At 39.9% G+C, this 25,053-nt stretch overlaps 3 protein-coding genes across 5 annotated transcripts in view; 1 reads left to right on the plus strand and 2 right to left on the minus strand.

Moving 5' to 3' along the window:
* Positions 1 to 15,397, plus strand: part of unc50 (unc-50 homolog (C. elegans)) — a 72,338-nt gene extending 56,941 nt beyond the window's left edge. Inside the window, exons 1-7 of one of the 3 annotated variants that reach the window (XM_047355379.1) lie at positions 9,688 to 9,810; positions 12,435 to 12,538; positions 13,530 to 13,802; positions 13,904 to 14,024; positions 14,103 to 14,242; positions 14,334 to 14,441; positions 14,645 to 15,397. In XM_047355379.1, coding sequence (XP_047211335.1) covers positions 13,535 to 13,802; positions 13,904 to 14,024; positions 14,103 to 14,242; positions 14,334 to 14,441; positions 14,645 to 14,781 — 774 coding nt within the window. In that variant the 5' untranslated portion in view covers positions 9,688 to 9,810; positions 12,435 to 12,538; positions 13,530 to 13,534 and the 3' untranslated portion in view covers positions 14,782 to 15,397. Of the gene's footprint in view, positions 1 to 9,685; positions 9,811 to 12,434; positions 12,539 to 13,529; positions 13,803 to 13,903; positions 14,025 to 14,102; positions 14,243 to 14,333; positions 14,442 to 14,644 lie in introns of those variants that run through there. The other 2 variants (XM_047355378.1, XM_047355377.1) reach the window with 2 other exon arrangements.
* On the minus strand, positions 30 to 7,307 carry LOC124861562 (NADH-ubiquinone oxidoreductase 75 kDa subunit, mitochondrial-like). The gene is made up of 19 exons (XM_047355372.1): positions 7,198 to 7,307; positions 4,564 to 4,640; positions 4,300 to 4,391; positions 4,072 to 4,179; positions 3,872 to 3,948; positions 3,697 to 3,778; positions 3,475 to 3,605; positions 3,164 to 3,349; positions 2,953 to 3,087; positions 2,741 to 2,855; positions 2,514 to 2,659; positions 2,295 to 2,423; positions 1,492 to 1,621; positions 1,247 to 1,407; positions 1,003 to 1,157; positions 746 to 921; positions 538 to 672; positions 382 to 454; positions 30 to 301 (listed from the first exon to the last, which is right to left on the minus strand). The coding sequence occupies exons 2-19, from the start codon at positions 4,634 to 4,636 to the stop codon at positions 210 to 212; spliced, it is 2,196 nt and encodes a 731-aa protein (XP_047211328.1). The 5' UTR covers positions 4,637 to 4,640; positions 7,198 to 7,307; the 3' UTR covers positions 30 to 209.
* Positions 15,398 to 16,239: 842 nt separating the features above from the next.
* On the minus strand, positions 16,240 to 23,190 carry LOC124861362 (inosine-uridine preferring nucleoside hydrolase-like). The gene is made up of 8 exons (XM_047355027.1): positions 23,094 to 23,190; positions 20,553 to 20,730; positions 20,294 to 20,473; positions 19,905 to 20,016; positions 19,669 to 19,805; positions 18,177 to 18,254; positions 17,966 to 18,082; positions 16,240 to 17,895 (listed from the first exon to the last, which is right to left on the minus strand). The coding sequence occupies exons 2-8, from the start codon at positions 20,727 to 20,729 to the stop codon at positions 17,743 to 17,745; spliced, it is 954 nt and encodes a 317-aa protein (XP_047210983.1). The 5' UTR covers position 20,730; positions 23,094 to 23,190; the 3' UTR covers positions 16,240 to 17,742.
* Positions 23,191 to 25,053: the final 1,863 nt, after the last annotated feature.

Consider the following 25,053-nt stretch of genomic DNA (forward strand, 5'->3'; position numbering starts at 1 on the left):
GCATCATAATAAACACATAACCCTTCAGATTGGGTAAAGGCTTAAGATTTATTTATATTTCTCAGCATTATTCAATAAAGCTGCTTCGCAGAGTGAAAACAATGTAATGTATACAACAAGCAACAACGTTTAAATTATAGAGCAACACCGAGTTAGTTCGGAGACAAGTGTTGTCTTTGAGGACCGGTGGTGGAGATGTTGTGAGGTGTTCAGCAGACAGACGGCTCATCAACCGCAGCAGCTCCCTCTGTCAGAGCTTTGACACACTTGGCCATGGTCTGGGAAGCTCTGCTGATGGAGTCTGAACAAAGAAGAGGCATGGTGTTTGTTTCAGAACATCATTTTATGGTGTTTGTGTTTTACTTATTTATTCAAAAGTACCGGTCATATAGAAGTCCTTTGCGGTGATTTGTGGTGGCACCAGAGGGGCTGCAATGAGGTCCTGATTTACAGTCTGGGAATAAAGAAAAAAGTGAGGAAAACAGAGTATGAAATCAGCAAGAAGATGGAAGATAAGTAGGAAGAACCATCTCCAACCTTTGAGAGTTCATTGGCCTGTTTAAAGTAGTTTGCCTCTTCTACATCATCATAACGGACCAGGTTCGGAGAGATCTCTGCCAGTCTTGATCGGACCTCTTCCAGTGAGTCATAGGGCAGCGTCACACCTGTCAACTGCAATCACAAGAAAGGTTAATTAAAATATTGCTAAACAACTTCCAGACTATGAGAGTGACCTGACTCTGACCTCAGATACAGCTCTGATGATCTTCCAGTCCTCTCTGGCCAAACCAGGTGGAGTGACAGCCAACTTAGTGTGTTGGCTCCTGCCCTCAGTGTTGACATAGGTACCGTTTTTCTCCGTGTATGCTGCACCAGGTAGGATGATGTCTGCCATAGGAGCTCCCATGTCCCCATGATGACCTAGAGGGGAAAAAAAAAAAAAAAGAATCAAAAAACATTTCCAGGAATAATTTGTTGCGAGACGCTTCTTTGTGTGTGTACCCTGGTAGATGACGAGGCAGTCCTTGGGCAGGTCGGCTCTGGTGATGCAGCCAGCATCCGCTCCAAGCAGGAACAAGACTTTGGGTGGATTCTTCCGGATGGCGTCAACACCGGGCTTGTAGCCCAGATCTAAGGCAGCCACCTGACTGGCTACTCTGCATACAAAGATTTAAACATTTAGAGTCTCATGTTCTTCATTTCATGCAGATGTAGACATGTAAATGGAGAGTTTGCAAAGCTCTACCTGTGCAGGACATTGAGGACCTTCCAACTTTCCTCAACCCCACTGCTGGTCCTGGCATTCTGAGCGATGGTGGAGACAGCACTCAGGATCGCAGCACCATCTTCTCTCTGCAAAGCGCTGCTTCCAACAACCACCACTGGACGCTTGGCAGCTGCGAGGACCTGCAGACAATGAAGGTAAATGAACCCATATAGACCAGGACCAGAACATGTCCACACTGATCAGAGTGAGTTTGTGTCCGTCACCTGGCTGAAAGGATGCGTGCCATCGGCCAGCTGCTTCAGCACTGAACTCTCCTCTCCCAGGTGCTCATATGTATAAGTCAGATCTACCTGGTGGCCCACCATGGCAACACGCAGCTCATTGTGAAGCCAGCTGAAGAAAAGAAAGAAGGAAGTTGTACACGCTGTGGGAAAAGGATTCACCCCCCTGAATTTTCCCACAAACTTCAGTGTATTTAATGGGATGTTGTGTGATAGATCAACACAAAGTAGAGGATTATTGTAAGTGGAAGGAAAAGATGCATGTGGCATGCTTTTATATTCAGCCCTCTGTGAGTCAATACTTAGAAACATCTTTTGCAGTGACATCTGCAAGACTTTTGTGGTTCGTCTCCATCAGCTTTGCACATCTAGAGGCTGAAGATTTGGCCAATTATTTGCCAAATAGCTCATACTAACATTGAATGGAGGGCATTTGAACAAGGCTTACCACAGATTATCAGTTAGATTCATGTCTGGACTTTGACTGGGCCAATCTAACACAGTAATATACTTTGACCTAAAACATCCCACTGTAGAGCTGGCATTATATTTGAGGCTGCTGGGAGGGGACTTGGCAGCCCAGTCTCAAGTCTTTTGCAACCTCCTATAAGTTTTCTTCCAGGATTGTCCCTTGTTTTGGTTTATTTATGATCCTTTGGTGTACCTTTAAAAATAATTATAACCAGGAATTATTTTCCTTCCACTTAATTATGCACCACTTTATGTTCGCCTGTGAGACAAAACCCCAATGAAGCATATTAGAGCTGAAGCATGTTGATGTTGACCTCTTGCGGATCCTGGCGTTGAACAGCGGAGCCTCATAACGAGGGTTTGTTCCTACGAGCAGCAGGAGATCACTCTCTTCGAGCCCTGCAATCCGGGTGTTCAGCAGGTAGTTGGAGCGCAAGTCGGTACTAAAGAGAGCAAAAATTCAGCATTGTTAGATAATGGGGGGGTGACCCTGAGTCTGGTGTGGAGTGATAGGGATGTAGAGCCATCCTCACCCTGCTCCTGCCATGGGGAAGACCTCCTCGGTGCAGAGGTTCTCCGAGTTGAGTCTGTTGAGGAGATCTTTGAGGGACACCAGAGCTTCGGCGTCTGCCATCCCTCCTGCGATGGCTGCTACCTCACTGCCCTGCACACTCTGGAGCTGAACATGTTTTAACATCAATGAGAGTATCTAACAAATAAAATTAAGCACAGACTATTAAAACAGCAAGGATACACTTACAGCTCCTGCAACACGAGTGAGAGCATCCTCCCAGGTGGTTGGGGTAAGCTGACCTGAATCATCCTTCACCATTGGTTGGGTCAGTCTCTGCCTCTTTAGCCCATCATACGCAAACCTGGGGAAACACGTTAATGTCAGGAGGTTGAGAATAAACCCATGAACACACCTGAGAGAAGGCAATATGTTCCTGTTGGTGTGTATTTATGCATCACCTGGTCTTATCAGAGATCCACTCTTCATTAATGTCTTCATTGAGCCTGGGCATCACCCTCATCACCTCACCTCCTCTTGTGCTCACCACAATATTGCAGCCCAGAGCGTCCAACACATCGATGGACTCGGTTTTCCTGCAAAGACAACAGAAGATGAAACGAATGCAATTTCTTTGGCATGGCGGTGAAGGAGCTTTAAACTCTCTCCTACCTCGTCTCCCAGGGTCTGGCGGTGAAAGCGTAGGGTTTGGAGGTAAGTGCCCCAACAGGACAGACATCTATGACGTTGCCCGACAGCTCTGACATAAACATCTTCTCCACATATGTCCCGATCTGTAGGTCGTTTCCTCTTCCCGTTGTTCCCAGGTCTTCCACTCCAGCAATCTCACCGGCAAAACTGAAAAACGATTCAGGAAGACATTACTGACTATTTTAATGCCACAGAAACGCATGTTTTCATTCACAATGATTGCATCCTTGCCGTCTGGCTGATCTGGCCAGGTGGATGTACAGTTGACTCACCGGACGCAGCGTGTGCACTGGATACAGCGGGTCATGATGGTCTTGATGAGGGGTCCGATGTTTTTGTCTTCCACTGCTCTCTTTCCTTCTGTGAAACGGCTGCGGTCTGAACCGAACTGCATGGACTGGTCCTGAGAACAGAATTTCCTTTTCAGTCAAACCGTCCTGTTGTTTAGCTTTAGATCCTAAATAAAACCTTTCTGTGTGCAGGGTCAAATTTACCTGAAGGTCACACTCTCCACCCTGATCACAAATGGGGCAGTCCAGTGGATGGTTTGCCAGCAGGAACTCCATCACACCCTCTCTGATGATACACGTTCACAAAGTTTGTTGCTATATTCTGACAACCTAGAAGCGTCTTACCATAAAATCACATTATGGTCACCAAGTCTTGTACCTGGCTTTACGCGTCTTTTCCGAGTTTGTGAGGATGTTCCAACCTTTCATGACAGGCATGGCACAGGCTGCAACTGGCTGTAGAGCACAGATATTAGCACATGTGTTATAAATGATATCATGAACCACATCGTTTGGTGTTAAATCAGTTCAATACATGTTCTGCAGAACTAAGACTCCTCAAGCCAGATGGAAAAATACCTTTGGGGCTTTCTCAATCTCCACAAGACACATTCGGCAGTTTCCTGCGACTGAGAGACGCTCGTGGTAGCAGAACCTCGGGATCTGAATTCCTACTTTCTCACAAGCCTGAAAAAAAAAAGAAAAAAGACTTAATATAAATTGCAACTTATTCAACTCCAAACGATACATCTCAGAAGTGCACATTGTACACTTAAGTTTGCATCATATCCATCTTAGGTGGCTTACTTGCAGCACTGTGGTTCCAGGCTCCACCTCCACTGGTTTTCCGTCCACAAACACCTCCACCATGTTGCTAGCAGAACGTACAGGAGTTCGCACTAAAGATGCAAAAAGAAAATAAATGAAGGCTTAGCTAAAACTGCTTCATTCTGTCAAACCAAATAAATATAGAAACATCCCATCTGGACAGCAATTAGTGACAGAAAATGCTAACAGTTTTCTGTTCTGTTTTTGAACAAAACTGAAACAGTAACCGCTGTCGGATCTTACCAGGGTTGGATGTAGCCAGGCTGCCCTTTGCAGCTCCGGCTAGAGCTCGACCAACAGCTGGCAGTCGCAACATGATGCTGAAAGACCAAATATTTAGCTTTACTTGACATGCAACAGAATACACTGCATTAAAGCAAGAGTCTTTGAACTGATTTGTTTCACCAAGTAGCAGAGACTAAAATCATTTACCATTGCAAAGTTGTAGACTTTCCTTGACTCAAATGTATTCTTTCTGCAGTTGTTAAAAACATTGACGACATTGGAATACAAAACATGAATGCTTGACAGAAGCCAGGTGTTATTATTATACTGTAAAACAACAGGAGGATGAAGTCAGCAGAAAGAGGACATTTTATTGTTTAGTTTTGCACTTAGATTAGCTCCCATTAAATATTCATCACACTTATGCTCAGACTGGATGGCCCTAAAGAGAACTAAACACTGATTATCTTTTCGGTTTGGGATCTTTGATCATTTTCCTCTGCTTGTAATAAATCCAACAAAATAGGATTAAATAGGAACACTGGATTACGGTGGTCTAAAGGCCAAAAAATGGCGTTCCTTTTTATTTAGTGAGAAACTAAACACTTGGTGGTAGATTTGTTCCTTTAAGAAGGTGTAACAGGGAAGGAAACGCAAACATTTTCCAATATTCAATTTTCTTTTGTTTAAATATTTATTCAGTCATGAAATCATGACGATAAATTTATTGGTTTTTAAGACTTAGGAACACGGACGTAATCGATTCATTGGCTAAAGTTGCATCTCAAACAAGAAAATCATTATTCAATTAAAAAAGGTCAAACCATAACTTACGAAGAGTGATAATTCTTAAGCGTTTATTTTTGATAACTTTGATGAATATTGCTGACAGCAAAGTTCAGTTGATTAGAAAATTTGAATGTTATGTCATATTTGTAATACACAAATGCCATGCTATGTTCTACACCGAGGGTCAGCAACCTTTTCAATTAAAAGAGCCACCCCCGCACTACAATATAACATTTTCCAAGAGCCTAAAATGTTTATAAATGAAGGATTTTATTTTGAAAGCTAAGGAAATTAAACATTTATTTCAGTTTAATGATTTAGAACAAAATGAATAATCTAACTTTTACAAATGACAAAAAACTTTATTTTGTAGAATGAGGGCAGCTGACTGAACCCTTTCCATAAATATGGAAAACAAAGAAAGACATGTAGCGCACCTAAAAATATTAAGCAAACAGTATAAAGTTGAAAAACAAATTACTTTTACACACTTTGTACTGCTGACGCCTTTCTGTTGTAGATATTCTATGCAGATACTCCATAAAAACACGTAGAACTGCTAAAACCACCCTTTTTCATTGCCATTATAATTAAAACCTTTTCTTGTTAAGAGCCACAGTGCAGGAGCAAAAGAGACACATGTGGCTCTGGAGCCGCAAGTTGCAGACCCCTCTTCTACACAATCATCTTGAAGACTGGCAATTTGAAGGGTTGCCCAGCATCCCTCCACAAGGAGGGAAAGTCACAAAAGGATATTGCTAAAGAAGCTGGATGTTCACAGAGTGCTGTATCCAAGCATGTTAATGGGAAGTTGAGTCGAAGGAAAACGTGTGGAAAAAGGTGCACACGCAAAGGGATAACTGGAGCCCATTCAAGAGTTTCAAAAGCCACCACACGCAGAAGTATCAAGGATCTGGGCCACGGCTGAACCAGACTCAGGAGGAATAGTGGAGAGGCACCGAATCCAAGCAGCTTGAGGTCCAGTATGGTGTTTCCACAACCAGTTATGATTTGGGAAACGTGTCATCTGCTGGTGTTGGTCCATCGTGTTTTATGAAATCCAAAGCCAGAACAACCATGCAACAGGGAATTTCAGATCACCTTATGCTTCCCTCTGCTCTCAAACCAGAACCTGACAACTTTTTGGGTTTTCCATAGCTGCAAGCCTAATCATCAAAATTAACCGAAATAAACACTTCTGGATCCCTACATAAGTTTCACTTTTTGTATTAAAGGAAGTGTAAGTTTATTTGGAGAAAATTATACCTGTTTAAATGACTTACATTTAGAAGTGACAGTTTACCCATTCCAAAAATTATTGTACTAATGATGAAGGACAAGTTTTAGCTCCAGTGTAATAAAAACAAACCATGCAGATAAATCAGACATACTGAAAAATGTCCCTGACCGCTGCAGAATGTGTAGCAAGACATTAATGAGAATAGCTTAAATAGTGACTGTGTTTCTGCAACTAATAAAGCTGCTAACAGGGAAACACGGTTAGTCTGGAGGAAAAATTAGCTCCCATCAACAATAACAAGTGTCTTTGTCCCCAAAGCGAAGTCAATAAAGTTTCACTGACATCTGTAGATGAAAAGGATGAATTTTATACGCTTGTCTTAAGTTTTAAGCTGCTAATTAATAGGACTTAGAGGGTTTACTGAACGCAAACAGAGGAGTTGGCATTAAATCTCCCAGGGAGCTAATAACGTTAGCTAACAGTACTCAAGGACACGGGCAGTGAGGGCTGTTGGACGGAACCAGAATAAACGCGGTCTGAAATACATTTGTTCACCCATCTTAGGCCGAGATAACATGCATATCTGCTCCCGCATACGTGTCAAATGTGTTGTTGGTTCTCACCTTTTGCTATTTGGCCTTCTCGACCAGAACAGCGGTGATGTCAGTTACCTCACTGGAGAAGCCGCTATGGCGTCAACGGAAACGCTGTGCTACTGCACTTCCGCTTTCACACACAGACTGGATTTTCACAATAAAAGTCTCATCGCCTTTGAAGATTTCATACAAGACTGACCCCATCTGAACCAACTGGAGAAATGTTTAACCGTTTCATGCATAACAGACAAATTAAATTATATATTTTTCTTCATTCATTTTTATTCATTTTTGTTCTGATGATAATGATATATTTTTTTTATTTTATGTTTTATTATTTTCATTAATTATCATTGTTATGAGCAACGTACTAATGTATCCACGTCACCTTTCATTAAGTAACGAAAACAAATAGAAAAAGTATTATTAAAAGCGGCTGGCATGGCCAGTGGGTGGCAGAGTTTACATCCAAAACTATACAGTCACTAAACTGTTACTGTCAAAGTTTACACACCCCTGTTAGAAAGAAAGCTTTTGTGATTTAAAGAATGACAACATAGCAAATTATTTCACACCTTTTTCCAATTTTAATGTGATGAAAAAAAGCTACTAAGAAAAAATATATCAAATCTATTAAATACATAAATATAGCTACAATAACCAGGTTGTGAAAGTGGGCGCAACCTTTGACTAATATTTTGTTGAACCACATTTTGACTCAGTTTTAGCATTGATTATTCTTGGGTACACTCCTAACATTAGCTATGTGAATTTAATTAACCAGAAAAAAATTCAACTGTCCAAGTCAAAATTTTTATACATTTTCTCATTTGCATCTTTTAGCTGAAGCCATAGTTTGAAGAGAGGCTACAAAGAAACAAAGGTATCAGTCAGGAGAAGGATAACATTCACACCATTATACACTGTAAAAATAGCACAGATAAAATCATGAACTGTTCTAAACACCAGTCAGATTAGATCCAAACCCTTTAGGTGTCTGTGAGAATGCTAAGTATTTTTTAGCATCAAAGTGAGTCCAAGCATATCCAAATCCAGTGTCGGTCCAAGGTTGTATGGGGCCTAAAGCAAAATTTGATTTGGGGCCCTTCTTCCTGTTACGAACATCACCTTGCCTTGCACAATGGTGTTTCAAGACAGATTTGGTAGAATCTGTTAGAGGGGGCCAAGCTTAATTGGCTGAGCTTAAAAGCAGTCAGTCATTTTCTACCGCTTACTCCATAGTGGGTCGCAGGGGAGCTGGTGCCTATCTCCAGCAGTCTCTGGGCAGGAGGCAGGGTACACCCTGGACAAGTCGCCAGTCCATCACAGGGCAACACACAAACATACACTCATTCATACACCTAAGGGCAATTTAGAAAGACCAATTAACCTAACAGGCATGTCTTTGGAGTGTGGGAGGAAGCCAGAGTACCTAGTGAGAACCCTTGCATGCATGGGGAGAACATGCAAACTCCACACAGAAAGAACCCCAGCTGGGAATTGAACCCAGGACCTTCTTGCTGCAAGGCAATAGTGCTACTAACTGTGCCACCATGCAGCCAGCTTAAAAGCATTCGGGGATAATTGGTCAATATTTGGTAAGATGCATTTGTGAACAAACAAGCTCAAACACAGAGAAAAGATTAATAAACGTTGCATCAGATTGTAACTATGGTAATGCAACAATTAAACTATAAAGATTATTCTAATTCTTTTTACAAAGTAAATTTGCCACTTCCTTTACATCTTAAATTTAAATGTTAAACAATTTAAAATTGTTTATTATATTTATGTTGAAATTGTCAAATCCAATGTATCCTTATTCCCGATAAAGAAAAAGAAAAATGTTAACTCTATGGTATGTGTTAATATTCGGTTATTTGTGGGAGCCCAATGATAGTTTGGGGCCCCTAAGTAACGGCTTGGTTTGCTTCTGCCTGGGGCTGGCTCGGTCCAAATCAACAACACTAGAAGGTTGAAGTTTTGGAATGGTCTAGGCAGACTCCACAACTAAATGTGACGCAAGATGTTTTCACAATTTAAAATGTTTAGACAACTTTTGCAGGATAGGGTGATCTAATATTGGTAATTTAAGATAGGGGATGTTAATAGATTCCTACCAAACAAGAATCCAAAAAATATCAACAAAGTATTATTTTAAAGGTATACACACTTATACCCGTTATTGCACATTGTATTTGTTTGTATTAAAGATGGAATTTGTATTATGTGTTATAGTAAAAATGAGAAAAGTTTTGACCGGTGTGTAGGTCTCTGAGATTCATAGTATTACGCTGAAATTGGTGCAACAGTTTCTCCCCAAACTCTGTTTAGTTTATTCCGGATTTTTCAAAGTTTGAGGCAAATATGCAACAGTTAATCTGTTATGAACCCTTGATAGTTTTTAACACATCTGTTTAATAAGTACGGATCAGATTTTACAAATAACTCTTTATTATTTTTCAAAAATGAGGTATCACGGTTGTTGAACGGCTAGAAAAGATAGACTACATTTCCCATGATGAAGTGTGGAATTTACCGGAAGTTTCTACGTGTGCACTTTCGCGACAGTCCAGGAAGCGTTTTCCAAACAGCTACGAGAGAGTTGTTCCATTTCGAAAAGGATTAAACCAAAAGCAGGTAATCATTTGTTTACGAAAAGAGTTTGTTTTATTATTTAAAATGTCAGCGTGGTGTCTGTTATGGACGAAACTTAGATAAGTCCTCCTCAACCTACAGACTTGTTAGCATCAAGCTAGGTAGCTAGTGTTAAACGTAAAATAAAAACTAGGTCTAATATTTTATGGTTTGTAAATAAGGATATTCTGATACCAACAAAGGATTTAACAGGTGTACATATATATATGATGAATAGTTTATTATTTTCAAGGGTTGATTTATCATTGTACATGTAGCAGTTGGAGCTTGCATCACCTCTCTGTTGTAGTTCCTTAGCTCCTTAGTAATCGTTTTTATTTGGTATAGTTACCAATGTTTGAATGGTATCTGAGTCACAGTGCAGAGGTAGACATGTATTTTACATTAAGGTGCATATATATTATGAAATATTATATTACGATATCTTTGTGGACCGGTTTGGAGCTCAATCTCCATGATAGCAGTACATTTTTATTAGATTTGTAGTTATATATCCTTAGTATCTAAATCACCAATAGTCCATTTGGATTACTTTTAAGATGCAGCTTCATCAAATCAAGCATCCCATAATTTTTACAGCTATACTTGTTATTGCAGTTGGAAAATTGTTAGGAGTATAAATCTTCATAATAAAGTACAAACATGAGGTTTTATTATAAGGTCAAGGCATGTTTATTTGTATGGCACAATTAACAACATAATTCATTTTAAAGAAAGTTACAAGAAAAGCAAGAATTATATACTTTAAAAAAGTATTGAAAAATACATTTAAATTCAAATGAAATGAATAGCATGAGGAGCCATGGAGAAGACTTTTAATTGGTAAATAGACCTCTGATGACCTGAGGGATCTACAGGTCCTTCTCAAAATATTAGCATATTGTGATAAAGTTCATTATTTTCCATAATGTCATGATGAAAATTTAACATTCATATATTTTAGATTCATTGCACACTAACTGAAATATTTCAGGTCTTTTATTGTCTTAATACGGATGATTTTGGCATACATCTCATGAAAACCCAAAATTCCTATCTCACAAAATTAGCATATTTCATCCGACCAATAAAAGAAAAGCGTTTTTAATACAAAAAACGTCAACCTTCAAATAATCATGTACAGTTATGCACTCAATACTTGGTCGGGAATCCTTTGGCAGAAATGACTGCTTCAATGCGGCGTGGCATGGAGGCAATCAGCCTGTGGCACTGCTGAGGTCTTATGGAGGCCCAGGATGCTTCGATAGCGGCCTTTAGCTCATCCAGAGTGTTGGGTCTTGAGTCTCTCAACAGTTCTCTTCACAATATCCCACAGATTCTCTATGGGGTTCAGGTCAGGAGAGTTGGCAAGCCAATTGAGCACAGTGATACCATGGTCAGTAAACCATTTACCAGTGGTTTTGGCACTGTGAGCAGGTGCCAGGTCGTGCTGAAAAATGAAATCTTCATCTCCATAAAGCTTTTCAGCAGATGGAAGCATGAAGTGCTCCAAAATTTCCTGATAGCTAGCTGCATTGACCCTGCCCTTGATAAAACACAGTGGACCAACACCATCAGCTGACAAAGGCACCCCAGACCATCACTGACTGTGGGTACTTGACACTGGACTTCTGGCATTTTGGCATTTCCTTCTCCCCAGTCTTCCTCCATATTCTGGCACCTTGATTTCCGAATGACATGCAGAATTTGCTTTCATCCGAAAAAAGTACTTTGGACCACTGAGCAACAGTCCAGTGCTGCTTCTCTGTAGCCCAGGTCAGGCGCTTCTGCCGCTGTTTCTGGTTCAAAAGTGGCTTGACCTGGGGAATGCGGCACCTGTAGCCCATTTCCTGCACACGTCTGTGCACGGTGGCTCTGGATGTTTCTACTCCAGACTCAGTCCACTGCTTCCGCAGGTCCCCCAAGGTCTGGAATCGGCCCTTCTCCACAATCTTCCTCAGGGTCCGGTCACCTCTTCTCGTTGTGCAGAGTTTTCTGCCACACTTTTTCCTTCCCACAGACTTCCCACTGAGGTGCCTTGATACAGCACTCTGGGAACAGCCTATTCGTTCAGAAATTTCTTTCTGTGTCTTACCCTCTTGCTTGAGGGTGTCAATAGTGGCCTTCTGGACAGCAGTCAGGTCGGCAGTCTTACCCATGATTGGGGTTTTGAGTGATGAACCAGGCTGGGAGTTTTAAAGGCCTCAGGAATCTTTTGCAGGTGTTTAGAGTTAACTCGTTGATTCAGATGATTAGGTTCATAGCTCGTTTAGAGACCCTTTTAATGAGATGCTAATTTTGTGAGATAGGAATTTTGGGTTTTCATGAGCTGTATGCCAAAATCATCTGTATTAAGACAATAAAAGACCTGAAATATTTCAGTTAGTGTGCAATGAATCTAAAATATATGAATGTTAAATTTTCATCATGACATTATAGAAAATAATGAACTTTATCACAATATGCTAATATTTTGAGAAGGACCTGTACATGGTTCTTCCCTGATAAGCAGCTCTGAATTATATTTAGACCATTCCGGGCCTTACGGACCATTAGGATTTTAAAATTGTATTAATGGTCAAATTGATGGAACCTGAGATGTGATCCATTTTACTGATGTTGGTCAGGACTCTGGAGGCAGCATGTTGGATGAGCTGCAGCTACATGATTGTTGTTCTTGAGGACCGATGAAGGCCCCATGCCCCAGTCATCTAAGCTCCTGAAAATAAAAGTATGCCTCAGTTTTGCTGGGTCCTGTTTTTTAAGACGAAATTGTTTATTCTGACAATGTTTTTTTAGTAATAGACTTTATGTGAAGTTAAAATGTAGATCTGAGTCCATATAAACACCAAGGTTTTTAGCATGCTGTTTGGTCTTTAGCTTCTTTGTGTCTACTTTCGTCTGCATATGTATGGTTAAGAGATATTATAGTGCCTCATACTCTGAGCTAGGGGGGAGCATGTAAATAATGAATCAAAGTGACCCAAAAATGGAGCCTTTAGGAGTCCTGCATGAGATATTTATTCGCTCAGGTTTTTGATTACCAAATTCAAAATTACTTTATTTATCCCAAAGGGAAATCAAATATTGTTGTAGCTCATATTATGCAAGTTTCTTCAAAGAGCCGTTGTAGATGCTGATGGCTGTGGCCAGGAAGGATCTCCTGTAGCGCTCCGTCTTACAGCAGATCTGAAGAAGCCTCTGATTGAAGACACTCTGTTGTTGTTCAACAGTCTCATGAAGAGGATGCTCAGGGTTCTTCATTTTATGAAGAATCCTTCTTTGTACAATGATCTCCAGAATGGAGTCAACTTTCTTTATCAGCTTGTTGAGCTTTTTCAGGTTCCTGGCCCTGATGCTGCTTCCCCAGCAGATGATGGCAGAAGAGATCATGAAATAAAAATGACACAAAGTAATTCTGGACTGAAAATTCAGATTTCAGCCAAATAAGCCATCTGTTTCAGTTTGTCAGTCAGCATGTTATGATCACCGGCGTCAAATGCAGTACTGAGATTCAGCAACGCCAAGACAGAGGTGTTAGATGCATAACTTTAACCCATATGTCAACTGAAACCTTTACCAAGGGAATCTCAGTGCTGAGCACACAAACTACATTTACTAGTAAGAGTACTGCATCGGATGCTAAACTGGGTCCTGAATAAACACCAATGATGCATGGCACACTGTATTTCTAAACCTGTCATTTTCTGATTTGTATTCAGGCGCCATGCTGCCGACCACCTCGCCGCACAGTAACGGCGACCCAAGCCCCAGGGACGCTGCACGTCACACGGCAGGCGCCAAGCGCTACAAATACCTGCGGCGACTGCTCTATTTCAGACAAATGGACTTTGAGTTCGCCATATGGCAGATGCTTTACCTGTTCACTTCGCCGCAGAGGGTCTACCGCAACTTCCACTACAGGAAACAGACCAAAGACCAGTGGGCCAGGGATGATCCTGCATTTCTGGTCCTTCTCAGCATCTGGTTGTGTGGTAAACCTGAACTTGTATCTGATTTATAAATTGAGACCAAAAATGATGTGATTAGCTTTCCTTTGTTCACATTTTGTTGTGTGCTTCCTGTGTTTTTGCAGTATCAACGATAGGCTTTGGTCTTGTCCTGGACATGGGAGTCGTGGAGACTGTGAAACTGCTGCTGTGGGTGGTCTTTGTCGACTGCATAGGCGTTGGTCTGCTCATATCAACCGTTATGTGGTGAGTTACTCTGTTGACAGAAATATTTAAATAAAAACACTGACAGACCGACTGAGTTTGAATTATTTTCTTTTCCAGGTTTATCAGCAACAAATATCTGCTGAAACACCCGAGCAGAAACTTTGACGTCGAGTGGGGTTATGCATTTGATGTTCACCTAAATGCTTTCTACCCACTTCTCGTCATTCTGCATTTTCTGCAGCTTTTCTTTATCAACCGTGAGTATGTTGTGTCTGCTTCTTGCTTCTTTCAGTGTAGGGCTGCAGACAGTCTCTGTATGTAGTAATGTGGGTTTTGTTTTTTTCACAGATCTTGTGGTAATAAACTCAGAATGGTTCCTGGGTTACTTTGTTGGGAACACTTTGTGGCTCGTTGCCATCGGTTATTATCTCTACATCACCTTCTTAGGCTACAACGGTAAGTCTGATGCCCTGTTTAAATCTGCCTTGCAGGAAACAAAAACGTTCTCTGGGGATTTCTCTTTCTGAAAGAGAGGAGTTAAATGTAAACGAAAGGTCAGATCTTATGTGTTTGTGTGCACTACATTATACTGGTCTTCAAATGTGGGATAGTAGTAGTAGTATCTGCTGTATAACTGTCGCGTCTTTCACTCGTTACAGCTCTACCCTTCCTGACGAACACTGTGGTGCTTCTCTACCCCTTCGCTCTGCTAGGCCTCCTCTACATCCTCTCCATATCTCTGGGCTGGAACTTCACCCAGGGTCTCTGCTGGTTTTACAAGTACAGAGTCAAGTAGGAACCTTTAGAATTTGAAGTCGGACGCTAGCTGGTTCCAGGCGGACTCAAACAAACAAACAAAAAAAACAGCCTTCAGACATTCATCTGTGTGAGGATGAATCTGTTTCTAGCTGAATGTGAACCTCTGGCTGACTCTTGGAGAACTGGGACTCTGGCTTGATTGATGCTGAGCTGGTTCCTTGCGGTTGTGTCGGCTTTTCTGTTGAACTCGAGCTCCAGTCGGTTAACAGTGAAGTGTTTGGATTACCTGCAGAAAATTGGGACGGATACCTTCTATCACAGGTTGTAATATAAACCGAAAGGCGTCTTTTTGAAGAAAAACATGTTTTCTTTTAGTTTAAAAAAAAAAAAACACTTTATAATCCTGCTTGTTGATGTGGAGACACATGGGATGCAGATGTTTTTGTTTCTTTTTTCCTCAAGTGTACATTCCAAAGCACTTTCAATAAAGGGTTTTATTAACTTAAACTACCTCAGTTTGGATGCTTGGGAGAGAAAAAGCCCCATGTTTTTCTGAAGTTGGTTCATTTCTTAGACTGCTGGTGTAAACCTTCTGCAGGCGATTTCTCATGTTTCTGTAATATTCCTGTTCACATTAAATCTCTGGAATGTCATGTGGTATTGTATCGGTGCGTTAATTTAAACCTTTAAAATCGAACAGCAGATGCATTGTTAAAATCCTGTTGCAGTGCATCCATTAGGTATCCGCAGCACTGCACTTGTTTCACATTTTATGTTGTAGCAATACGTGCATTAATCTGTCCATAGGTATTGACAGTCTTTGTTCAAAACTTTGTTGAAGCCTCCTTGACAACTATCACAACCTTAAGTCTTGGGTTTGTCTCTTCCAGCTTGGCACGCCTGTTTTGGGGTGTTTTCTGACATCTCTGCAGATGATTTCAAGCTCAGTAAGGTTGACTGGTCAGTGTTACAGGGGGGTTTTTAGGGCTTTCCAGAGATTTTCAATTAGGTTTAACTCTCTTTTCTGGGTATGGCCACTCAAGAACGTTTACAGAATGCAATAATCATTGGGTCTTCATCTTAGTCAAAGGGTTTTCTTGAAGGATTTCTCTATATCTTACCCTGAGCGTAAGGTTTGCACTCCTGTATCATGATGATGCCTGACAGACATGGTGGAAATACTTAACATGCATGCTTTTTTTAAATTTTTTTATTATTTGTAATACATTAGCATACCTTTTAAACAAACTCATTCCACTTTGGCATTATGGGGTATCGTGTGCAGGATTTTAAGGCCCAAATATATTTTCGGTTTGGGAATAAATCTGTATCATAAAAAGTACAAAAAGAGAACGGCCAGGAATAGTTGGTAGATGCACCGTAGCATCATAATTTGACACGTTTATGCAGGATAAAAACAGGTCACCTGTTAAATATGAACTAATTTGTACTTTTAATTCTACATTCAATTAATGTTATGAAACATATACAACTATTAATCATAATAATCATCTTTATTGGTCATTGCACATGTACATTACAATGAAATTTATCCTCTGAATTTAACCCATCCCTTACAGGGAGCAGTGGGCTGCCATTGTGCGGCGCCCAATGTAATAGACCTAAAGTATCCCTGCATGACAAATAAACCTTTAAGTCTATAGAAAATAGTTGGAACGGTAAAAAGAAATAAAAAGATTAGGTATTTTGTACCAGGTAGGAATTTAAATTACAGTCTTTGCTAATAGTTTGAGACTGACATAAATCCTGCTTTAACAGACTTTACTGCTTCAGTTTTAATGGTAGCAATGTAAAATGATTCTAGGTTGCTATAAACACTAGCAAATGAAGTGCAATTTATTGCAAAATGTATAAGAATGCACTTTATTGCTAGACACTCATTTGCACATTGACTGAAAGCCCCGATTGCATCACTTAATTGATCTTATGGTTTCCTCAGTGGGGAGGGAGGGGGTGGTTGCTGAGAACTGGGCAGGTGATGCCTCTCTTGCATTCTGATTGAACAAAGAGAGCAGAACCGACAAGGAAACCTGTGCTGTCATTGTTGATTTGCATCAAAATAGTTTTACATGCAAGGATATTACCGCTAGTAAGGCTGCACCCAAATCAAACTTAGTGCAGTGCTCCGTCAGACATGGCAGGTGGGAGTGTTTTATTGGGCAGGAAGGGAGAGGCGTTTGGTAGGCTGGTTTTCAGAAGGCAGCAAAGGAACCACGGACATCCTGCAATAACTACCCAGAACTGGCCGGCAGAGGACTGGACCAAACTTTCTCCAATGAAGCCCGCTTTAGATTGTTGGGAGATCTGAAAGCAGAACTGCCTGGAGAAGACTATGAGCCATGTGTTGTCCAATCACGGCATCCTGAGACCATTCACGCCTGGGATGGTCTCTTGGCCAATGGAGTTGGCTCATTCACGGTTATACCTCAAACACGGACATGAATGAATGTGTTTTTTAATAGAAGCCTTTGAAATGAGAGTTTATGATCAATCTTCGTTATCTATAGACACAAAAAATATAACTCAGCCTCAGTTTTGGCTGAGCTGGTGTATTAGAGCAAGGGTTTATTTGCCAGATATAGCACTGCATCCTCCATACTAACATTGTTAGTTCAGTAAAAAATGAATCAAAAGGTTTTTAGTACCCCACGGTTTCCTTAGTATCCTGGTATAATTATGCACTAGGAGCTTTCATTGAGTCTAATTCTTGATTCCTTGAAATGTTCTGAGGTCCAATGAACTGGAAATTTGTGGCACTAATAAAATGTTCCTCTAACTCCGAATTAAAGTTACAAATAGAAATTCAGTGTATTTATGTGATAGGACAACAAGAAATGCATAACTGAAGTAGAAGAGAAGTAAAGTTCTGAAAATGGTGTGCTATGTATTTACCCCCTTTCACCATGTTACCACTATAAACTCTTTAAGAATTTGTTGATGCTCAGTATTTTTTTCTGCATGTCACATCGTGATATTTCTACTTCACGGCCTTAAACAACATTTTCTTCAGCTTCTCCAGGTCAACAGTTTTCATGATGACGGCCTTGTGGTCCTTCTTCAGGTGCTCCATGTAGTCCAGCACCATCATGCCTCGGGTGTGTTTCCCATCCAGCTCCACTGTCACCGCCACCTGCAGGAGGAATCACTTTTAACTCCGCTTGGATTTAAAACTGGGACCAGTGACAGTAAAAGACGCTCACCTTTTCACTCTCTGTTATGAATCCATCGTCGACCGCAGCAGCGAGCGCAAAGACGTCGCAAGGGTTGAAGCCTTTTCCAGCTATGATTTCCTTTTGATAATCAGCTGAACGAGCTTTCTGCAAAACAGGGAACCAGAATCTTGTTGCAGGTTTTAAAGAAAACATAGCAGCTGCAAACAGTGGGTAACGGGTCACATTATACTGAGCTTACATTCATTGAAAGATTTGATATCTTTCTGATGAAAGCAGCCTTCTCTGTCTTTAGGGACAGCCACTCATCGCAGAAAGACTGAAAGGTAAATCAGACTCAAGAAAGTAAATATTTAAATACAGTTAACTGTTTCCATCTATGACATTTCATACACATTTTACACTTCTGGCTTCCTTTTTTAATTTTCCTTTTGCTTAATTTTGGCTTTGGTGATGCAAATGGCATGCAGTTTGACCAGGTTGTGTATTTTTGGGTGAATTTTAATTGTAATCTTCTTATTCTTTGTTCCAGTCTTTCAAATGCTTTTTAAACTGAAGAGAGGAATCTGTGTCCCTTGTGGATTCTTTATACTACTGAATCTAAATCAAATGCATTTTTCAAATACGTTACCACTGCAATTTGATTTCTAGTTTTCCTTCTCATTCCCTGCAGTTGAAATCCCTTCAGAGTTGTGTCTTTACTGTTTTCCACTAGGTGGAGACCTTTTTGCAAGTACTGTAAATCTATCAGTCTAAAAATAGCTATTTATCAGAAAAATGTTGCTGTCTATTTTTGACACTCCTAGGCTCAGATAATAGGCACCCACCTACAATTTCAATCCTAACACAGCTCACATATTTACATACCTTGGCAGCATTTCTGATTTTTTTTAACCTATTTTTTAGAGAAATTTGAATAATTATGTGAAAAAAAAATCACTTTATTCACGGTAAATGGATATTTATTATCAAAAAACTGTGTTTGCTCTTTTAAAATCATAGGAAATTTTACCACTGTATGTTAACGTATTGGCACAACACTTTGAGGCGCAGGAAAATATTTAGATTTTTGTATTCTCTCAAAAGAAATACTTCATTAAGGATAAGAAGTTAAAAATTAAGTTATTAATGGCATTCATTTGTAACTGGAAAAAGGAATAGGTTGATACATCTTACTAATATGGCCATTTCTAAAAGAGCATTTTCTTGTTTCCAAAGGGCACAGGTCAAAGACAAAATAAAGGGATCCACAAGGGTTGACTGCTTTTACCAAGGCCCTTTAAAATATCAGTGCCAAACTTCTTAAAGCTAGCCCAAAAATTTTTTTATGTCTTCACGGCCCGTTTAATTCTAAAAAAAAAGTGCTGCTGGAATTTTGGATGTGTCCTCATAAATCCTAGAAATAAGTAGTAAAAAAAAGAATCTGTTTTTTTTTTTTATTGTGTAAAACGATGTGGCTACATGTTTCCTTGAGTCTGCATCTGATTGGCTGATTAGGCCTTCCTGATTACTCCTGTCACTTGTCACACCAACAAAGTAGGCAATCTCATTTCCTAACCTTTTGTGGATTTAATTTGAGAAAATTATGTTTCAAGATTGTTAGGAAAGTTTAAATTGGGACAGTTAAAATTTGTGTGGTTAAAAAAGTAAATATTATCCTTCATTACTTATGTGTAATTGCACTGATCAGTGAGGCCTGCAGGCCTTTGTTTTGTCTGTGTTTTAGGTCTCACCCATGGGAGGCTGCTCCTGCAGCTGAACTCCCACGCGGCGATGTAGGTGGGACAGGTGTAGCGGTCCAACACAATGTAAGCTGCTTCGGGGTCAGCCACAAAGTTGAACTCCCCACACATTGTGGTGTTACCCCGCGCTATAAGCACATTTACAGCAGGGGGATAAACCTCACAAATCTACAGAAAATGATTAAATGAGAAAAAGAAAATACTGAACAAAACATAAATCAGCCCACATTCAGTATTTCCTCCCATGATGTAGAGTGACTTCAGTTTCTTTGGGAGGGAAGGGTCCAGCTGCACAGCGACCGCAAGGTTAGTTAGGGGTCCGGTAGCCACAAGGATCACCTGCAAGCAGCAAAAGCAGACTTAATGCACTTAATGCATTATAAATATGATTTTATGAGTATTTTTAATAAGATGTGCAGCTTGAGGCAGAAATGACTGGTGCGTGTCAGTTAGTCAAATTATTATAGAAAAGTTAATACATTTCGGCATTTCAGTTTAAAATGTGAGAATAAGGCCTCAGAGCTTACATATTTTCTTTAAAAAGTAAACATTTTGCTGTTTTACTTCCTTGTTTTGCATTTACTTGTGTGATTGTGTTAAAAACTTCCTTTCCCACCTCTCCAGGATTTGCCTTTGCAATTTTAATCATCGCCTCTGCAGCCTTCTCCTTCTGCAGCAGCTCAACACCTGGAGCATCTGGATCTGGGACTTCCCCCAGTCCATCTTTTCCATGATAATCTGACGCGTGCTGTTTGTTGGCCAGCAGAGGCTTCGAGAAACCCTTATAAACTGGAATCTGTCGGACAGAGCATGTATTTGCAAAACATCCAGCAATGCAAACAAACCACACGAACAGATGTCCTGTGCCGACTTACATCCAGCCTGTTGCAGACCTTCAGGACACGCAGGGTGTTCTTGAGGACATTATCCAAAGGAGTGTTGCCATGGCAGCAGGTGATCCCCAGAATCTTCACATCTGGAGCAGTGAGGGCAATCATGATGGCCTGAGCATCATCAACTCCAGTGTCAACGTCAAGAATCAGCTTCTTCATCCTACAGTGAACCAGAATAAAGCATTGAAAAACACATGCATAGCACTGACTTTTAAAAGAAATCCCTTAGCAACTTGTCTTTGTGAGACAGCCATTTTGGTTTTCACCTTTTTGCTGGTTTACCACCTTTAAATTTTGGAGTCTGACATTTGACTTTATGGATCACTCCAGTGCCTTTATCCTGACTTCTTAGGTAAACCAATGAACTGTTAGTAGAGATTGTGACAACTTCAACAAGCATGATTTTCTTTGAAAATGCATAAAAGGACAAACTTTGCACTTGACTTGGCATTTCAACTTACTTTCAAATTTAACTGCAAATTTGTCTTTGGGCTAAAGCATGTGTTACTACAATTATAGAATTTAAATCAGGTTTAAGTTCAAATCCAAGTTTCATATGTATAGAAATTTTGAGATTTCAATTTGAATTTAAATTAGAATTTAGTTGTAATGCAAATTAGCATTTCAACTCTACATTTGACATTTAATTTGTATTTAAATATAAATTTAAGTCAAACCATTGCAATGCTGTCATTAAAAACTGCAGCATATTTGCTATCTGGGTAGGGTGGTTTGTTTTATTTAGTTCTTCCTGTTAGTATGTTTGCCTACAGCGACATCCTGTGGTTAGCAAAGTAACTGCAGTGAGTGTGATTCACAGGTGTACACAATCAGTCCACCATGATGACGCAGGTTGCAACAAAAAAATTCACCTTTTTTGTTTACATTTTTTGTTCTAAATCCCTCTTGGCAAATAATTTTTTTTTATAAATATTGCACCTAAAATCTATAGAAACAAGAATAACCTAGCTGTGAGAAGCTAAACTGGGAAAAAAGAGGTTGCCAGAGGTAATATGACAGATATGAAGAAGAGAACCAAATTGTTTAGATATTGAGGAAACCCTGGGATGAATGGAGATAAATATGACCTGTTTTCCCCTGTGTGCCCTGAACACACCTTGGAGCAAGTCTTTAGCTGGAAAGTTTGTAGCCTGGTGACGAGGTGAGGGATGCAACCTAGGCTAAACCCTGGTATGTAAGGCAGACTTCTACCATAAATTACAACTTGGACAGCAGTGGTAGCTGCTAATGCAACAAAAGAGAAAGAAAGGCCAGCTGGATAATATGGAGACAAACAGTCATGGAGATTGTGGAAAGCTCCCTCCCTGCACCACATTACAGATACATCTGGAGCTGGAATGTTTGCTGCCAGAGGAGGCCATGATGCAGGTAGGCTGATTTCTAACATAAACAAGAAGTAACTCTATTGCTTAGGTTACTTGGTTTCATTCTGGGATTTCAGTAAAAAACAATGTTTGTTGATTTAAAAAAATATATATATATTTTTTTGTTATAAAAAATATATATATATTTTTTTGTTATAAAAAATGTTAGAAAGCCTCAAAATACCATAAATTCCATGCAGTAACTGTAGAGGAAAACCCAAAGCATTTAACCAGTCATACAGGTTAAAGACAAATCTGAATAATAAGATAAGCTTCTCTGCCATTATTTGGTCATTTATAATTTTGCTTATCTTTGCTGACCTAAAACAGGAAATGTTTAGTCTGGTTTTATTTCAGACAGTGAGAAAAAAGGTTAAGTCTTTTTATGCAACATTTGGATGCAGAACAGGTTTCTTAAGTAAAGGTCTAACATCTGCAACCTTAAAAGCCTGTGGTGTACACCCATGCACTATGGGTACGTTATTTTTCAAAGGGGGTTGTCGAAGGAAAAACTTGCTGCAAATAAGTCAGTAAATTCTATATAAAATGACCAATAAAGAGTAAATAAAGTGAAGTCAGGATGCAATAAAACAATCTAATCTAGAGCTTTGCAAGCTAATGTGACTCAAACTGCTTTTTATGCTCAGACAACCCAGTCCCTCTTTGCTGCAGCAGTAATTAAAGGTGTCGGCACAAAACTCACTGAACTGGAAGGCCACACTCTCGCTCAGTGGGAAAAATAGAGTAGGAGGAACGCCCAACATTCATGAATAGATGTTTTAAATTACAACCTGGCATCAACCCTACATTTTATTTTGACAGGGGAAATTATGTAATACCCTAAAGGTTGGACACATTTCATCTGTTCTACACTAACTAAATGATTATTTGTCTTTAAACCATACCTTTTTCATTTTTAACTATTGCAACAATACAAAACATGTGGTACACCTATAAAATATAACAAGCACGTGCATTGGTACATTCAGTACTATTTCAAACATATACATAAATAATCATTTTTCTGTCATAAGTGATCACTGCTATGATAGCTTGAGTGAATATTGGCCATATCCAAGCAGTCCAACCTGTGTTGGTTTAAGGTGCCCCAAAATTATAATCAAAGTAACAGTCTCACCTGGTGAGTGAACGGACTGAACAGATGATGAATCAGGAATGGCTTCTAAGCGGCTGCTGAGTGTCTTTTTCATGAAGAACAGCCCAAGCCTGAGGACCTATGGGGTAAAACACAGATATTACGAGGGAATCAAGCTCCACCTTCATTTAGTCTTAGTAGGTTAGGAAACATTGGCTGGCCTTACCTCTTTCTAGAATGTACCACAAGTATTCATCAAAATCTGAAGTCTGAAGTTGTTTTTGTTTCCAGTTTGAATGACCTGTTTAAGGTCCTGCCTCAACATTTCAAACATATTTAAGTCCAGACTTTAACTACCACTACAAATCCTTAATTTTGCTTACTGATTGGCGGGTTTTCTCCTTCAGGATATCCTGGTTGAGAGCAGAATTCATGGCTCCATCATTATCCAATCAAGTTGTCCAGATTCTGAAGCAAAGCAGCCCCAGACCATCACAATAGCACCACCATGTGTGGCTGTAGGTATGATTTGACTTTTCGGCAGATGTAACGGGACTCAAATCTTCCACAAAATGCCACTTTTGTCTCTTCAGTCCACAAATATTTTCCTTAAAGTCTTGGAAGATCATGAGGATGTTTTCTAGGAAATGTAAGATGGTCCTTTGTGTTCTGTTTGGTCAGTGCTGGTTTTGGGGTTGGAACTCTCCCATGGAGGCAATTTGTCTCTTATTGTTGAATCATGAACCCTGACTTAAACTGAGGCAATTTAGGCCTGCGGACCTTTAAATATTGTTGTGGGTTTTTCTGTGACCTCCTGCATGAGTCGTCAATGTTCTCGGAGTAACTTTGGTAGGTCGGCCACTCTTGGGGAGGTTCATCACTGTTCCATGTTTTCTCCTTTTTGTGGATAATAGTAGTGGAGTCCGAAAACCCTTTTTGGAAATACTTTAGCAATGTAGGGTTAAATCTGATTTTATGTCACACTGTGTTTCTCAACAAGCCTGCAATTACACATGCCTCTGTCAGGGTATGTCATGTAGAGACAGCTTCTTTCTTTGCTGCAGAGAATGCCAGAGTTTCAGGTTTGGTTAAAATGGAGCAGGAGGTTTCTTGTAGGTTTTCAAGCAACACAATACACAAGCAAGTCAGAATTTTGCCTCAAACATTTTTTACATGTTTGTTAGTCAGAAAGTAACAAAAACAATCTGCATTCATGTTTAGGTGACGAAATGGGCTAGGCATGCGAACAGGTGCAAATCCTTTTTTTGTGAAAGTAGAAAAGTGTTAATAAGCATCCTTGGGATAGAAATATGAGCCTGTTTTCTACTTTGCAAAACGTGTTGGAGCCTGTACCTAAAGGGGGAAATTGTAACAAAAGTATATGCACACACAAGGTAAAATGTCATTGTTTTATTATATGGACAAAGACTTTGATGCATTGCCCTTCTTTAGACTAAAAGCATGTATATTCGCAGTTACCATTTTTAAATACCCATACCTCTAATCACAGGCATGTCTACAGATGTTCACATAAACAATATCTACGAAGGTGAAAGAAGACAAGACATAACTTGACTGTGCAGCTTTTTTCACTGTTAGCATCTGTTTGTCAGACACACATGAAGCCTTAAAGGCCTGAAAACTGGCAGTAAAACACATTCCTAATATTGGCTCAACTGAACTTGGTTGTAGGATTAACTGTAAAATGGCTTTATTGTCTAGTTTAATTCCTCTGAATAGCAATAAGGAACATGAACAAAAAACCATAGACTAAATTAGGCCAATAATAATAATAAATGTGCATTTTAAGAACCTAAAAAATGTCCTACAGCAACTTCCAAAAAGCAGTTTACAGAATGGTTTTAAAAGTAAAGAAAGAATCAAAATGTAAATGTGACTTCAAAGAAAAGGAAAGCAGAAGCTATGAAACTCATGGTGGTCAGGAGAGGAAGCAGAGAAACGAGGATGTGAAAGTCAGGGTACATGAAGGATCGACAGTGGA

This window comes from Girardinichthys multiradiatus, chromosome 24 (genome assembly GCF_021462225.1).
Source record: "Girardinichthys multiradiatus isolate DD_20200921_A chromosome 24, DD_fGirMul_XY1, whole genome shotgun sequence".
Lineage (NCBI taxonomy): Eukaryota > Metazoa > Chordata > Actinopteri > Cyprinodontiformes > Goodeidae > Girardinichthys > Girardinichthys multiradiatus.

Excerpts from the sequence above, each read along its gene's own strand:
- LOC124861562 (XM_047355372.1), bottom strand. The coding sequence starts at position 4,636 with ATGTTGCGACTGCCAGCTGTTGGTCGAGCTCTAGCCGGAGCTGCAAAG. Across the intron at positions 1,158-1,246 it reads GTCCTCAATGTCCTGCACAG|AGTAGCCAGTCAGGTGGCTG; the intron begins GTAGAGCTTTGC and ends CTTTGTATGCAG. Across the intron at positions 302-381 it reads AAAGGACTTCTATATGACCG|ACTCCATCAGCAGAGCTTCC; the intron begins GTACTTTTGAAT and ends TTCTTTGTTCAG.
- LOC124861362 (XM_047355027.1), bottom strand. The coding sequence starts at position 20,729 with ATGAAGAAGCTGATTCTTGACGTTGACACTGGAGTTGATGATGCTCAG. Across the intron at positions 20,474-20,552 it reads AGGTCTGCAACAGGCTGGAT|ATTCCAGTTTATAAGGGTTT; the intron begins GTAAGTCGGCAC and ends TCTGTCCGACAG. Across the intron at positions 18,255-19,668 it reads GCAGGAGCAGCCTCCCATGG|TCTTTCTGCGATGAGTGGCT; the intron begins GTGAGACCTAAA and ends TTTACCTTTCAG.